The following is a 16862-nucleotide window of genomic DNA, read 5'->3' on the forward strand; positions in this document are numbered from 1 at the left end:
TGGACTAACTTGTTTAATCCCAAATAGGTTTGTAATCCATCATCATGCTTTCAAATGATTACCTGGTGTCTTAAGTCAAAAATTCCTCCTTGCCATTTTGTAGTGTTATTAATAAGTAGAGTAGCAGAATGTAGGCATTCTTTTTTTTTAATGTCCAAGTTGAATGTATACATGGTTTAAGAAGTAAATAGTACCGTGATACAGCTTTACAATAAAATCCAGCTCCTTGCTGCCCACACCCCAGCCCGTTCCCCAGTATTCCTCTTCATGGATGACCATTTTCAACTTCTGAAGCGGCTGATTCCAGCTTGTGTTTATTTCCATATTTCTAAGGAAAATGTTTCTCTTTTGATTCATTAATGTAGATCTTTACTAAGGCATAGGATTTCATTTTCTTAAACAGCTATTCCTTCTTTCTCTCCCCTTTGCTTCCCCTCCCCCATTCTCCCAATATGTTACAGTTTTTGGTTAAAACAGTATTCATTGTTCGCATTATTTGCCTGTGTACATAGTCACACGTAGTGTTGTACTCCACTGTTTCCTTTTTAGTACATTTTCCTTTTGTCAATAATTGCCTTGTGTTTTTCATTTGCAGTTTTCTTTCTACCTGTTGCTAATTCTTCCTAACCTAGTAGCCTCTCAAAACTTCCCACAAAATCAGTCAGTGCTATCCAATGGAAATAGAGTGCAACCCATATATATATTTCTGCTTTTTCTAATAGCTACAGTAAAAAAGGTAACAGGAAGCAGATGAAATTAATAGTTTAGCTTGTTTAACCCAGTGTGTTCAAAATGTTATTTCAACCAGTAGTCAATATTTCAAATATTTGAGATATTTTCTTTTTTTAGCACTACGTCATCAAAGTCTGATGTGTATTTTTACACTTAACACGACATCTCTTTTCAGATTGGCCACACCTCAAGTGCTCTCTGTAGTCACACGAGGCTGGTGGCTGCTATATTGGACAGAGCAGTTTCAGGTGATTCCTGAGCTTCAGTCTTGATCTCGTAGACATCCTCCTCCTTTCGGCTGTTGTCCTGCAGGCTGCCACATACAGCTGCCATCTTGAGACTTCCTTTTCCTTGCTTCTCAGTTGGAGTCCCTGTTTTTCTGGACTTCGGGTGTTCTCCTCACTTCTCTCTAGTGGTTTCATGTGGTCTGTGCAGTGGATGAAGGCATGTTGCTGACAGGTCCATCTCTTGAGTCACTCTGCTCTAATCTGCCTGCTTGCCTCCTTGGGCTGGTGCACAATTGTCATACTGGGAGCGCCTCCATCACAGATTTTGTGGAAATTTCATGTGCCTTTGCTCGTGTGTTGGATCCTTCCCTGCAACCAGCCGCCAGCCCCGTGTATCTTACATCTTTCTCTTGGTTTATTTCTTCCTTCAGGTGGGAGGCATGCTCCAGTGGATTGCTGAGAGAAGGGAGCAGGGTGGTGAAGTTTTTGAGACCTTGCGTATGTGGAAGTTTTTCTTGTCCCTTCTTACTTGATGATTATTGGACTGTATATGGAATTCTAAATTGGACATCATTTTTCTTCAGAATTTTGAAGGCATTGCCCCATTGCCATCCAGCTTTCGGTTTTTTCTTGCAAAGTCTGAAGGCATTCTGATCACCTTATCTTTTGAAAGTGAACTATTTTTTTTCTTCCTGGAAATTTACAGGATATTCTCTTTGTCCACAGGATTCTGAAATTGCACATCAGTGTGTGTCAGTATGGGTCTGGTTTTATCATTATGATGAGTGCTTGGTGTGTCTGGGAGATTTCCTTGAACTATTTTTTAATGTTTTCTTTCCTTGTATTTTGTTTAACTTAATTTTCTATTTTTAAAATTTATTATTTATTTAGGCTTTATCTTCTGGAAGGATTTCTTCTACCTTTATCTTCTGAATCCTCAGTTAAGCTCTTATCTTTCTGAGTATGTTAAAAATATATATATTATAAGCTTTTGTGTCCCTGCAGTTTATTTTCTCCAAGGGGCTTTTTTTCCCCCCTGTTTTTTCTTTTAAATCTCTTTTGCATTAGAGGCTTTCTTTCCTCTGACATCTTGTAATCATTAGTCTGTACATGAGGAAGAGGAGGAGCTCACAGGGCAGAAGGCAGGTTCGGAGCAGGGGTAAGGGGCTTGTCAGCACGGATCTGGCTCGGCCCCGGCTCGGCCCCTAGGTAGGGGTGGGCTGTTAGCCACATACCGTTGTGATGGCACCTTTTGGTCTTTCCTCTTGTCTGCTCAGATCATCTAGAGAGCACTCTATCCCCTGACTTAACATTTTCCAGAAAATAAATCTCCATATTTCTGCAGAGGTGTGAGTCAGTAGTCACCCCGCAACAGGGAAGTGGGCGCTGGGGGAGTGGAGGTGGAGATCCAGTTCCCCTGCAGTAAATCCCACCCCTCGTTCCAAAGAAGCAAACTTCCTGAGCCTTTGAGGGGTTCTGTGGTGGAAATCTGGATGGTTCTCTTCTGCTTTCCCTGCTGCTGGCTTTTCATTGAGCTTTCTCAGGCCTGTCAGCTACTAATCGGTGTGATTTCCAGCTTCCAAAGTTGTGTTGCTGTTGTCTGCTCTCCTGTTCTCTTTGTGGGTTTGTCTTTTTTTGTTGTTGTTGTTGTTGTAGTAAAATATACATAGCATAAAATTTACCGTTGTAATCATTTTTAAGTATACAGTTCAGTGCATTAAGTACATTCATATTGTTGTACAAGCTTATCTTTATAATAGTAAAGTACAAACTTAAAGGAAAAGATTTTTACGTGAGATTATGGTAGTGGTGATTTAGGAGAGGAAAATTAGATGTGTGTGATCAGCCTAGCCATAGATATAATGGGGTCTTCTGGTACTTGCTCCTTTGGCAGTTTGGTATAATGGGAATTGTTTATCATCTCCTAGGAAAACATTTGGATAGTTTGTTGGCACAAAAGTGCATTTTATCTGCTCTTGATAACTATAGCTTTACAGAAGGTTACATATGGAACTCCCAGTCCTGACTCTCGGAGATCGGCTCCCCAACTCCGCCCCCCCTCCCCCTGCCCCACGCCCACTCGCTGTTCCCGCATAAGTGTGAACTCCAGCCCCCGCGCCTTAGCTGTGCTGGGTGTTCCAGAGATGCGCACGCCCCCTCTCCCGCTCCCTGTCCTCTTCAGCATCTTTCCAGCCCCCTGCCACCCCCGGCATGTGGTTGCTGCTGTCCTGTTTTCCTCCTATGACCTTGTACATGCCTCTGAATTAGCACCTTGCGTTCCCCACACTGCCTGGCTCCCTTTGATGTCCATTTCTGCCCTGGGTCTTCCTCAGTGCCTGGCATGGGGCCCGTGCTCAGTTATCTTGATGAATTCCTGAAGCCAGAGATTTCAAGAGTGCACTCTTTATCCTTTTTTTGTAGGATATCCGACACGAAGCCAGTGATTTCCCATGTAGAGTGGCCAAGCTTCCTAAAAACAAAAACCGAAACAGGTACAGAGATGTCAGTCCCTGTAAGTATTCACATCGCCATTACCCTGCTTCCATCGCGTCGGCTCTTCCTCAGGCTCTTCCTGAGCTGCACGGCCTCTCAGTCCAGACTCCTGTAGCCCCAGAGTTTGGTGATAAATCGATAGCAGCAACGGTTTATGACTTGATTGTTTCCTACAATAAAAGCATTAGAGACTTATAGTAATGGTTCATTTTTCCGCCCTTGTAGACGGGGTAAGGTTTCAGTTTCTGGAAAATTCAGCTAAGTTCAAAGCACTTTTTTTAGCCTTGACTACTTTAATGATGAATCATTTTCCTGCCAGCTGAAGCAGAGTATCGCAAGCATAATATAACCCCTTCTGGATGAGTCAGCAACAGTATTATTAGGCCCCAAGCATTGTATTCAAGTGTAATGACGCCCTGCAGAGGCATGAAGGGGTGGGAGTGGTTCACCCCCTCAACCAAAGACAGGCAGGCTCTGCTGGCTGACCCCACCCCCACCCCCTCCAGCATCATTATTTTCTAGCTCTTTCCTGCCATTAGGTCTCAGTGTGCCTGTGGCAGCCTCCTCTGCCTTCTGAGTAATTGGCTCTCAATCCACTGATATCACGAAAGTAAATTAACTAAATACGTTAGAATTTGTCAAAAGTAAGAAAAACTGGAGCTGAGTAAAGGCTATGAACTTTGCCACCTCCTCCAGGCCACAGACTCACCTCCATGTGGCCACTGTCAGTCAGTGAGGGCTGGAGCCACCGACAGCCCCCAGGCCAGTGTTCTCTGCTAGGAGCATCGGAGGTGCAGGTGGGCCTGCTACGGCTGGCTGCGCTCTCTGAGTGGTGGCTCTCGGTGCCTCCTGCCCTGACCTGTGCAGCGCCCAGGTCCCTGGAAGGGGATTGAAGTCAGACCTGGTTGCACAGAGCAGACTGCCTCCGACTGCTGCCGTGGGTCCCTCCCTGCCTGGTGCAGGGTCTCTCCCTGCCCCTCAGAGCTGGGTGGCCCTCTCCTCTGATAGCTTCAGTCAAACAAGTGTCCCACCGATCTCAGAATTTGTGCAAAGATGAAATAAAATAACATAAGCCGCTTGGCCTAGGGTCTGGCTCAGTCGTTAACTGAAGATGTGCGCCAGGAACTTCCGGAGCGCAGTTCTAGGTCCAGTGACACAGTATTTTGCCCCAGTGCCAGATACTCTTTATTTAGGACATCTAGGCTATGGCATCTCACAGGTTTTATTTTAAAAATAATCATCATAACCTCTCTTCAGGTGATTCTGCCGGGAGGCCCTGGCCAGCCACTCTGAGCTTGAGGCAGCCATCAGTGCTCGAGTTTTCACACAGTGCCAGGGTACCCTTGGGCTCTGGCTTTTGCTGTACTTGCTCTGAATTCGGCAGTAATGTTGTCTTTAATACTCTTTTTCTACGTTTTTGATCAGTGGTCACCTAAATGGTCCTATAAACCAGTTTTACAGAGAAAAAAACCCAGCATTTAAAATATTGTTCCAGAGATGTAATTTCCAAACTTCTTCACCCCTACCCTGTCGCACTCCTTATATTTTTCTTTTTCTCCCCTACCTCCACTCTGCAGTAGAAAAGATAATTTGCTGTCCAGGTTATGGAGGAAATGGGGAGACTGTTTCAAGGTAGAGGGTGATCTTGTATCTTCCGTTAGGCAGGTGAACAGCCCAGCACTCAGAGGATAAGTTGTTTGCCCAAGGTCACCTCCCAGTGCTGTTTGAATCCACTCACGTAATCACCAGTGCCAGGCATAGTTTTTGTTGAGGTCTTTTATCGCCAAGACCCACTTAAGTATTACCCAAGTATTTCAGTTCATATTAAACCTCTGCAATGAGAAACGTTAGTCTAAACAGTGGCTAATTTTCAAAAAACGTCTCTTTGGAATTCTTTAGCAAAGAAAGCCCCAAACCACTGATCCCCATTAACTCTTCCTTTCCCACTGGGCAACGGGAGGACTGTTTATGGATGGTCACCTGAGTTCATTATCCCTTGTGTTGTATCAGAAATAAAAATACCCACCTGTTCTTGTTGGCTGCACTAGCAGGATACAGAAAGTAGCCCTCGAGGAACCATCGCTTTTGTGACAAAGTTATGATAAAGGGGAAAAAAGTAACTATGCTTTTTCAGTAACCTGGGGCAGACCTTCTAAATTCAAGTTTATTTCTAAAAACTATTCTGAAAGTTACAATTAATATAGTTTCAGTGTTTTGGAGTCAGAGTTTATTTTTAATAATTCAATTCTCGTTTAAGCATCTTTGATCTTGACATTTAGCTGATACTTGAACTTTAAAAAAAACTTTGTATCTAGGAATTCAAGGTACAACTTTTCACACTGCTGTGTACTTAGGCCATTTAGTCTCCAGACCATTAGGCAGAGGTTAGGTCACGGCGGGGGCATAAACCTTACCTGCTTTGCTCATGGTGCCAACTAGAGCTCGGGGACCAGGGGGAGTGTTTGGTGTATTTGTTCCCTTTCAGAGATTGAACCCACTGTATTTTTTACCCCATAGAAGTGTCTGTTAGGCATCAGGGAACAGATCTCTTGACATCCTCTCCCCCCAGCCTTCCACATTGTGGGGACAGTAGTATCATAGGAAGATGTGACCTAAAAACAGATTTCCCAAATAAGACATAATCTATGTTTTGGTGTAGTTTGTTGCTGTTTAGTGTTAAGTTTCAAACACTTCCAAAAACCTTTCTGAAAATACTAGTCATTCCCGTATTGATGACTAATCTCAGTTAAAACAGCACGACCTCAACCAATGTGAACACCCTCAGAGCCACCACTGCACCACTTCCGCTTTCCCCATGGGGCACGCTGCCTGTGCGGACACTTGGGTCCTCCAGGATTAACCTCTGAGTTCTGGTTTGTCTTTCAGTTGACCATAGTCGGATTAAACTCCATCAAGAAGACAATGACTACATCAATGCTAGTTTGATAAAAATGGAAGAAGCCCAAAGAAGTTACATTCTTACCCAGGTAAACAGATCATCCACATTTTTCTTCGATGTTTTTGGCTTACTCGATGTCATCTTAAGAGTTGCAGAGCGTGCTGTTATCTTCACCTCAAATAAAACCTGCCACCTCCTTGAGAAGATCAGATAGGTTTTAAACAACCCAGAAAAGCAACAAAGAAGGAAAAGTCTTCCTTCAGAGATTCAGCTTGGTTGAGGCATGAATCTTTTCTGGGAAGTATGATGTTGCTGGATTTTTAGAAAACAGCAGTAAAATACCAGAGTTGCCTACGGTCTGTTGATGGAGGCAGCAGAGCCGTGGCCAGAGGAGAGCCTGTGCCTGAGTTGAGTCCATAAGCGTTCTCCCCAGGGCACCCAGTGTTGCTCAGGGAGACCTAAGGGGGTTAGCATACACCAGAATTCTCTGCACGGTCCTCCTTCTGCCTGGGATTGTGGGGGAGGGCATGATGAGATTATATGAATAGCATGCAAGATCACTTGAAATTCCCATTGGCTTTTGGCATCTTTATGGGGGAAAAAAATCATAAAAGTGGTTTAATAACTTACCTTTTTGTGAAGCACTTACTGGTATATGACTGGTATCTGGGAAAGGGGATAAATGAGTTTCTTTTTAATTAATTTTCTCAAGTCTTTATCTAATTAGTCTGGGTTTCTCTCTCTTTTTTTAACATGATTTTCATTTTCTCATCCCATTATCATTTTATCAGTCTCATGGTTTGGGTTATAGGGTAATTGTGAACTCATAATTCTGCTTAATATTTGGAGGCTAAAATGACGGTGAGGCTGGAAAGCAGTGAACAGACTGCTTGGGAGCAGAGCTTATCCCCCGTGACCCCTCTTCACTGCCTCTTTTGTCCTGCCCCAGTTCCTCTCCTCGCATGACCAGAATCCACCCTGACGCCCCCCAGTCAGTGTAGGGAGCATCAGCCATGCTGTGTTCAGCTCTGGGGGCCTATGAGTAAGTCCCCAGAGGGAGACTGGTGGTGGCAAGTTGATGGGAAGAGGATGAGGCAAAAGTGGCTTCTTGGGAACTTCTCTTTTTAGAAGAAGTCAAGTTTCTTACTTCCTAATTTCAGCCATTCATTACTTTGGTATGGGGTCAGGAAGCCCAAAACAAAGGCAGGGGATATAAAGTCAGTCACTGGAGCCTAGGAAGACATCATAGAAACTTCTACCCCTCTGTCCGCCCCTGTGCCCGAGCAGCTGCTTGGCACATCTGAAGTTCTGGCTGTTTTATCAGGTTGTACCATGGATGTATCTCAATACATGTGGTCTCCTTTGCCCTGAGATTTATAAAAGGGATCAAAGCAGCCTGACCCCAAAGTTGTACCCATAGACAGTATAACAGAAACATTTTCTAAGCCACAAAACCAAGAAAACCCTGCCCATTTTTTATTTTCAGTGTTGTTCACTCTGCAGATAATGCAAGTCTATAGTCTCATTTTTTAAAACAAAGATACGGAAGTGTAGAGAACAGTATCACAGGTGCCAGCCTTCACATCCATCGTCAAGTGTTGGCTCCATTTGGTGTGTGTCCTTTCAGATCTTAACCTGATTTTTAATCCCTCAGATCCATTCTAAACTGGGCGATGTTGACAGGTAGGGAAATAACTGATGAGAGCCGCAGCTGTGGGGGCCCGGCCCCTGGGTCTTTGTGCCCAAGTCTGAAGATGAACGGTCCAGGCCGCCAGCCAGGGGGCCTCGTGATTCCTGCCCCCGCCCCTGGAGCTGGTTTCCTGTCAGTTACCTGGAAAGGGTTCCTGGTGGAATCCACTGTTGTCTGAAACTGTGTGGAGCACAGATTTGTCAGGTTCAGGCAGCACATCTCAGATAAATTCAGGAAAGAAAGCAAGAGGGCACTGAGGGTTCTCGTGGCCAAGGAAAGTATGGTAAGACTTAAAGGGAAAAGCTGTAATTACAGAATAAGGAAAATTTGAATGAAAATAGGTGAGAATGGAAACCATTCTTAAAGAAGTGGTGCTGGCCAGAGGAGGTGACATGCTCTGTTGTGCAGGTGATAGGTGACACGGCTCTTCCGGGTGACACCAAAAATGGAAACATACTCGAAGCATTCATACCCTCGATCCAGTGAACATCTGTGCCCGTTGCCAAGAGGGCTAGAGTGAGACAGGGCAGCTGCTTGGCAGGCATCCCCCCACCAGTGCCCCAGTGACAACACACCCCTTGGGCCACCCGCCTGACATTTTGTGTGGCCACATCTCTTACGTTCCTTGGTCCAAGGAGGAAGGCTGTCTCTGGTCAGGTTAGCATTATTGATAGTAATAATGATAGCTAACATTTTATTGGGTGTTTACTGTGTTCCAGGTACTATGGTAAGGTCTTCACATGTATACGAATATAGTTCATCTTCACAACCTTGGGAATAGGTGCTGTGGTTAGTCGGTGAAGCGGGTGGAGAAGCTGAGGCGAGGAGAGGGGAAGTGACTTGTCCGAGGTCACATAGGTGATAGGTGCTTGGAGCTGGGACTCAGACCGTCAGGAGCATCTCTATTGATCCCTTCCCACGCTGCCTCTGACCTGCACCCGGTAGTTTCCCGTGTTCCGCCTGCCCAAAGGCACGTGTCTCCGTGGCACCCCTCAGCCGGCCAGCAGAAGCCAGAGTCAGCGTTCTCTCCTCTGGCTCTGAACCAGCCCTGGGATGCAGAAATGACCTTTTCACCACGTGGTAGAAAATAGAATAGCAGTTACCACTAGGGCGGGAGAGGCGGGTCCCTGTCCCAGCCATGGTCACCACGCTGCCTGAGGGCACTGTTGTCCACTAACCGCCTACAGGGAGCTTGCACTGGAGCGTGTTTACGTGTAAAATACATACACTCTCTGAATTGTGTGTTTGCAGGGCCCTTTGCCCAATACCTGCGGTCACTTCTGGGAGATGGTGTGGGAGCAGAAAAGCAGGGGCGTTGTCATGCTCAACAGAGTGATGGAGAAAGGATCGGTGAGTCAGAGATTTAGCTGCTGTTTACGTGACTGTCCGTGTGGATGCCAGTCCATAAGGTTGACTTTTTTGTCTGCATTTATTTCCTTGAATTGCTTTTATATTTCTTTTACATAGGGTCCTTTTTATTAGAAAAATAAAAAGAAGCAATATATAAATACCTGTTTATTGTAAACAAGTCAGGTAAGTAGGTGAATTAAAGAGAGGTGGAAAAAAGTCAAATTGCCCGGGACCTGTTCACCCCCAAGCCGTCGGTCTGGGGTGGTGCGTGTTCTGCTTTCCTCTCGCCTGTGCGGCTGTGCTTGGGCTACAGAGCTGTGTAAGCAGTGTTATTCAGAAAAGGCAAGTTCCTGCTGTATCTTCATGTCTGCTTTTCTGGCTGGTAAAAGTGTGCCTCCCCTCAACTGAGCTGTGGGAACAGCTGGACCCTGGATTCGCCTCTGTAGAATCCCCAGACACGTGGCTCCTGGCCACTGCTCTTTAACATGGACATTGTCCTCCTGTGCTTCACTTCAGGATGTGTGTCATCCTCTCTTCCAAGTTCTTTGCAGCGTGGACTCGAGGTGTGTGGTGTTCAGGCCACCCTCGCCTCTCGACTCGCTCTCCTCTGTCTCTTCTGCACCCTGCACCCAGACTGATCTTCCTAAACCAAGTTTCACCACTCTTCTTCCCAGCTGAAACCCTCTGGGGCCCCGCACTGCCTCCCAACATATACGGAAGGTGGCTTCAGGACCAGGTGTGGTTGGGCCCTCTTTAGCCTGGACCCCACTCCCCTCCTCCAGTCCAGACTCCAGCCAGAACAAACTTCTTTTTGTTTTAGTTTCATGCCAGTTCTCTGGCCTAATGAGCCGAATCCCAGTGCCCTCCCTCAGCCCACTTCCAGGCATCCCATGGTGCTTCCCTCGGGTCCCCCGTGGCCTTGCCTCCCTTCCCACACAGCGTGGCCTTCAGCCTGGTGCACAGCTGCTGTGGCCTCACTACCTTGGGTCTTCCCTCTCCCTCTGACGCTCCTGCCGGCACAGCCGGGCTCGGCAGCCTCAGGTGGAGGCCCCAGGAGGAGGTGAGCTGGCGTTTGTGGAGACCCATAGCAACGTGTGGCCCAGGAGGAGAGAACTGGGTGTGCCCGGGGCACTGCCCTCACAGCTGTCCTGGCTGTGTCAGGACTCGGACCTGGCCTGCCAGGGGAACGTGAAGGCTCCGGAGTGGCCATTCCTCCAAAGAAAGCGCAGTCACGGCCCCGAAGGGAAAATACAAGTTTGGAGAAGGAACGCATCAAAGGAAACTCTCACAGTGGAAACCTAAAGCACTCGCCGCAAAGCCTCCTCCCTCCCCGACACAGAAAGAAACGGCCCTGGTTCCAGCAGAGAGTCTCCTTATGACAGCACGTGTTTAAAATTGTATTTTTGCCTCTGCCTCCTTTTCTTAAAAGTATTTATTTGCTCCGTAGTAACAGAGCTTACCTGAGTGTTCAGCTGATGCAATAATGCTTCTTGTCTTAGAAAAAAATGTTTTCAGTGAAAGTGGTTTTCAATTTTCTCTGCAGTGGCTTGGTTAGTAAAACGTGAAGTTGCAAATGTGAGGCGAATCCCCACCTGTCACCACTCATCAGCAATTTTGAATAAAGAAACAAAACATTAGGTTCCCACAGCTAATGTGCTCTGCAAGGGAAAGTGAAACGTGGCGGCGGCTGCAGGTGCTCAGCTCAGAGTAGCCTTAGGGTCTTCCAGCCTCAGCACCACTGACGTTTGACCCAATGGCTCTCTGTTGTCGGGGCCCGCCTGTGTGTCGGAGGGGGTTTAGCAGCATCCCTAGCCTCCACTCACTGGGTGCTAGTAGCACCCCTGCCCCCAGTTGAGGCCATCAAAAATGTCTCCAGACCTTGTCCAGTGTCCCCTGGGAGACAGAATTGCCCCCAGGTGAGAACTAGTCTTTCTAGTGGTATTGAAGGTTGAGAATTTTAAATCAAGACTTATTTATTCAAAAACCATAAATATGGTAGCATTTGCCTTTTATTTGTTTATTACTAAAAGTTCAGGTAAAACCTCTTTGCTATTTGCACATGGTCTGCTTTAGTTACTGTTGTCACAGTCCAACAAGGAGCGGTGTCCAGATACTGCTGCTGTGTGTTCATCACCGGGCCCGGCTCTTGGCTGTGTCCCATCGCAGATGGACCACAGATCCGTGACCACCTTTCTTGTTTGATTGCTTTGTTGGCCATTAAAAAAAGAAGAAGACTAGTTGGTTGTTACTGTAGTTGACTGTGGTGATGTGACATTAGTCCCTGGTTTCCTTTGTAGCTATTCTCACTCTGGGCCATTTGGGCATGTAAATTGGCATGGAAAGCAGCAAAGTTTCCTCACAATAAACATTTGCAGTTTGACATCAATGTTATCACCCCTATAAGGACTGACTGGAGGAAATTACAAGAAATTACAGTGTCTTGTTTGCTCAACTAATCTAATTATAAATTCACACAGCCCGTGGTGAAAACCAGCTTGCAGAGTGTTCTCATGTAATGCTTGTTTGTTTTCTGATTTCCTTCTTTCACCAAATAGTATAGGATGTTCCCCTTCTTATTTTTGGCAAACCTTGCCTGTTACCCTTTTGGGACCCCATGCTTCCTGGAAAACAGTTGTGCAGAAAATGATTGTGTGTGTTAGACCGAGGTCATCCAAATGGCCAGAGTTCTTGTGTGTGCAATTTAAAAACTTGAGTTTAGACATGACAGCGCAGAGTGCATGTGTGTAAGGGCCGGGCTTGTTGTCTGGGCAGGGGACGTAATAAGCAAGACCACATTCAGCCAGAAACGTCACCCGTTCTCTCTCTCCTGAGCTCCCTACCGAAAATGCCGTTGGATTTCAAGTGCTTTCACGCCCCAGATGCTGGGCTTTGTATCGTATGTACTTTATTTAGGCTTTGCCCGTCTCTCTCACCCTCTGCTTTTAGTTCTCAGTGTTCATCATTCTTTCAGTCAAATCACCCGTCACTGGGTCACCCAAGATGACTTTTCATGGAGTTTCCTCAGGATGGCCTGTTTGTTCTAGAAGCACCCAAGGACTCTCACATCTGCATTTACGATGGCAATGACAGCCACAACAGATGCCAGCACGTTGTCACTGCCATGTGGCTCTTTGGTGCCAACCCAAGACAAGCCTCAATTTTAACCCTGATGAAAGACTGCTTTCTAATAAAATAAATCTTTTCCGGTCACTGTGTATCAGTTTAATGGGATAACAGGAAGTAGGGATCTTGTGCTTATTTTTGTTTGTTTTATTTTGTGTGTTTACAACAAGAATTTCTACAGGAAATGACTGTAGAGAGCAGAGCATGGCATGTCGTTGTAGACGCCTTAGAGTTACTTAAGAACTATTTTTAAATAAGTGTCGGTTGATTGACACTTACTATGTGCCAGAGCTCCTCAGTTAGTTCCAAAGTCTTGGTCTTTATCCAGATGACAGAGATTTGTAAGGCTTTATGTTCAGTTTTAAAAGTGAGTGCTTGCTATGTGGAGGTGAGATTTAAGACTCGTCTTCACTGCTCAGGAGACGTGAAAATATTGGCCTCTACTCTGGTAGCAATGGCCAACCTCTGTTTCTGCTGCTTGGCGTCAATCTTTGTCCGCTCACTGCGTTGAGTTCCCTTCCAGCATGTGTGGTTTTGAACCTACGAGGGCAGCCTCTTTGTTTCTGGGGTCTCAAGGCATCGCACAGGTGTGATGACTTGAAGTGTGGAAGTAAATGCATTCTTTAAGCATCTTCTGAAGCCTTGCTCTCAGCTGCCTCACCCACTTCGGCTGAGTGTGGGGTTGCACCCTGCAGTTAGTGTTTCCCTGTCCGGAGTGGCTGGCAGATGGGCACCTGGGTGAAGGTGGCCAAGACTTCCAAACAGGCCCCTGTCCAGGCTCTTTGGGAAGCCCTGTTGGCCTCCTGTTTTGAGACTGTAAAGTCTGATGCTGTGTTGGCATCACAACCTGGTGTTTCTTGATTTGTTTCTTTCCTTTTTCCTGTTGTTTTTTGGTTTTCCATTAGAGCGGGACTGATGGGCATTTGTGGTTCTGTCTTCATCCTCTTCGAGAGCCTCCTGGCTCCTCATCGGCCCAGGTGACGCTGCAGGTTCCCGGGCCTGCCGCCAGCGTTCCTGCAGCCCTGTCCTCCCTCAGGCTCGTCTCCCACTGCTCTTCTGAGACTGGCTTTGCAGTCACTGCCTAGAAAATGCTAGTCATTCTTCAGAACACGCCCCATCAGAAGCCACTTCTTCTACAGGGTTTTCTCTGATCTCTCGTTCCCTTAACCTCGGCCGACCTGAAACATTTACCTCTTCTCAGTTCCCGTGGCACATCCACAGCATTTCCTCTCTGCAGTTCCCCCAGGTTTGTCACCTTGTCGTGAACAGGTGAACATGTCACCTGGCCATGAACAGTCTCTTCCGACAGAGGGTGGCCCTGGAGGGGTCCTTCCACCTACTGTGTGTTTCAGACACAATCATCCTTTGCCTCAGAGGAGGTATTAAGTGGGTCAGTGAATGTGGAATTACAAGTATCTTGAACTTGTACCAATTCCCAAAGAGCTGTGTAGACACACTGATATTTCATTTGATGGAAGTCATACCGCCTTTGAGGATCCCTGTGTAGGCACACATCAGTCCTTCTGGCTTGTAGACCTGGCAGCTATTTTTGTCCAGAACAGTCTTCAGCAACCAGAAATGTCTGGTGTAGAAACTTAGCTCAAACAAAGTATGCCACTAAATTTGAAATGGTTGCAAAAAGTAGTTTGTGAGAGTCTAGACCCTTTGCGCAGTCTGACTTCCCTCACAGGTGACAGTGGGAGATCAGACCCCCTGAACTCCTCATCATGTGGATAACTGGGCAGCTGGGTTTGGAAGTGCAGGTCCCATCTGCCCAACTAGCCCTGGTCTAGGTCTTCACAGGTCCCTCCCCAGGAGGCAGGCAGATTACATTGATTGGTGATTTCCAAAGTCAGAACACCCTGAGTATTTGGCTTATCATAAAGCTGGTTCAAACCCCTGTAGGGAAATAGTCAGTTGCTCCCAATAATTCAGTGTTATTTTCTCCCCTAGTTAAAATGTGCACAGTACTGGCCACAAAAAGAAGAAAAAGAAATGATCTTTGAAGACACAAATTTGAAATTGACATTGATCTCTGAAGATATTAAGTCATATTACACAGTACGACAGCTAGAATTGGAAAACCTCACAGTGAGTATGGTCTGCACTTAAGTACTTCAGATGGTTCCTGGTTGAGATGTCTTTTCACTTGGGTTAGCAGGTCCTGTGGGGTTGAAGTGGCCTGGGACTACCTGGGGGCAGTGCAGATGGACAGTCTGAAGTGAAGGCAGGGGCAGTGGAAACTGGAATTGGGCTGGTGGGGCTGCTCCGAGAGGAAGGATCTGTTCCTGAGTCACATTCACATCTTAATTTTCAACTTACTGCTTTATAGTCACCACGACTCCTGGTGTGCAATTCATAGTCGGAGAAAGATGGAGAACTTAGCACAGGTGACCATGAAGTGGAGAAGAGGTTCAGATTGTGTGGCTCCTGAGGAGTACAGCGGTGTGGTCTGTCCCCAGCTCCCCCCTCATGTGACAGCCCTGGAGCCACCAGCCCAGCCGCAGTCCCACACGGGCTCTCGGGACATGATTTATGGAGGGTTTGATGGAGGATTTTCAGGAATAATGTTGGCAGCGTGTTGGAATGTGCCAGGAGGATTATGTGGTAGACTTCTTTTTAATGCTTTTCAGCATTTGCAAGCTTGACATTACGAGAGACTTCTAGACTCTTGAGAGAATTTCTCCTGCTTGTTGGGGGAAACGGAGGTCAGACAGAGCAGAAGAGGTGTATGCTGTTTGCGTGGCAGAGTGGATGCAGCAGCTTGGGGGTTCAGTGTTGAGAAAATCTGCTCTAACAGACGTGGTTTTGAAAAAGTCTTTTCTCAGACACTGATTTGTTCAAGCACAAGTCTAGAATGAATTCCTTGAGAAAGAGGTGGGCAGGCATGTGAGGGAGGGAGTAAACTGGAAATAACCCACACCTTTTTAAGAATTAAAAGAAGGAACTGGCTTTTGGCATATTTTTTTTTTTACTGTTTTTTAAATCTATTTTTAAGTGCTTTTCTTTTCCAAAAAAAAAAAAGAGAAGATGCATTTCTCTTTTAAGCCATTGAAGTATATAAGATCACTTTGTAGGGAGGAAGGTGTGGAATTGTTTGGTGCGGTTCTATGAATTGTCCTTACGTCATATGCAGATTTCTTCCAGTTCTGCAGAAAGGTGCAGCATGTATCATAGCTGGTGCAGGGTGACACCTGTGCGTTCTTTGCCGATGTTAGGTCCTTATCGTGGGTCCTTTCACGTTTTCATCACACTAGGGTCAGGGAAGGTTGTTAGAACTAAGCTGTGAGCTCTGGGAGGGCACGGGCTGAGTCTTTACCTCATTGTGCCTGGCACATGGGAGGCATGTTATGGACATTTTGCGAAATGAAGGGAGATATCGTTGGTCAGCATTTCACCTTCAGCTGCTCTCCAGGTGATCCAGGCGCTTACTTGGCCCTTGGTGCCGTGCAGCTGGTGTGGTTCTGTCTGCAGGCCCTACCTTGTGCCTGTCTCCTGTTACTGTGCGTTCTTAGCTTAGTAACATCTGGAGCACCCTCCTCAGTGAGAGCTACGTTCTGATCATTGCTGCTGGGGACCAGCTGCCCCCCACCCCCCCGCTGGGAGTGGACTCTCATAGGCTCAGAGGAAGGAGCAGAGCTGGAAACAGCACCAGAGGCCATTCTTCTTTCTGTTCCACTGGGGCAGATCGGGCCAGGGGAGAAGCTCTTGGGGACAAGGATATGCCTTTCAAGAGTTCCTGTGACAGGCTCTGAACGTGGGCTCTGGAGTTGGCAAGCTTACTTGCTCCCTACTTAATGGAGGGTTGGCTGCTGAGTCTCAGTCTCCTAGTCTGGGAAGTGGAAATAACGGGACTCCCCGCCTCGAGGGATTGCTGTGAGCACTCGGTGAGCTTGTGGGGCCCGTGTAGCCGGTCAGGTCATCCTCCTCTGCCTGGACCGTCTGCTCAGCTGGATATTGAGCCACACGTGGCAGCCTCCAGTCTTTGAAGTTGGTTACTTTTTTTCTGTATAATGACAATCCTCTAAGATATCCAAACCGTCTTGTAAAGCCCTGAGTGGCCCAGACCTGGTGTCCCACACACGCAGTTACATTTCCACATCCATGTGAAACCCTGAGGTGACGAGGACAAGAATGTTGCGGGTGGCAGTGCAGCATCCTTTTGACTTGTGGGGCAGGGAGAAATCAATTCAAACCACGAAGACAGCACAAGTGGGAGGAACGGTAGAGTTGGGAGTTCTGTGGGCAGAACTGTCCATCCGAAAGGCGAGGTTGAAGCGGGAGCAACCTGGGGTCCAGTGTTGAGCACAGGACCCGGCACCTCGGGGACTGATATCTGTTGACTGGG

General features: G+C 46.8%; 1 protein-coding gene across 2 annotated transcripts in view; it reads left to right on the forward strand.

Moving 5' to 3' along the window:
- Positions 1–16862, forward strand: part of PTPN1 (protein tyrosine phosphatase non-receptor type 1) — a 61435-nt gene that overhangs the window by 38425 nt on the left and 6148 nt on the right. The window contains exons 2-5 of one of the 2 annotated variants that reach the window (XM_010958614.3): positions 3381–3471; positions 6339–6439; positions 9293–9391; positions 14468–14605. In XM_010958614.3, coding sequence (XP_010956916.1) covers positions 3381–3471; positions 6339–6439; positions 9293–9391; positions 14468–14605 — 429 coding nt within the window. The remainder of the gene's footprint in view (positions 1–3380; positions 3472–6338; positions 6440–9292; positions 9392–14467; positions 14606–16862) is intronic. The other variant, XM_074347427.1, reaches the window with a different exon arrangement.

This window comes from Camelus bactrianus, chromosome 19, assembly GCF_048773025.1.
Source record: "Camelus bactrianus isolate YW-2024 breed Bactrian camel chromosome 19, ASM4877302v1, whole genome shotgun sequence".
Classification (NCBI taxonomy): domain Eukaryota; kingdom Metazoa; phylum Chordata; class Mammalia; order Artiodactyla; family Camelidae; genus Camelus; species Camelus bactrianus.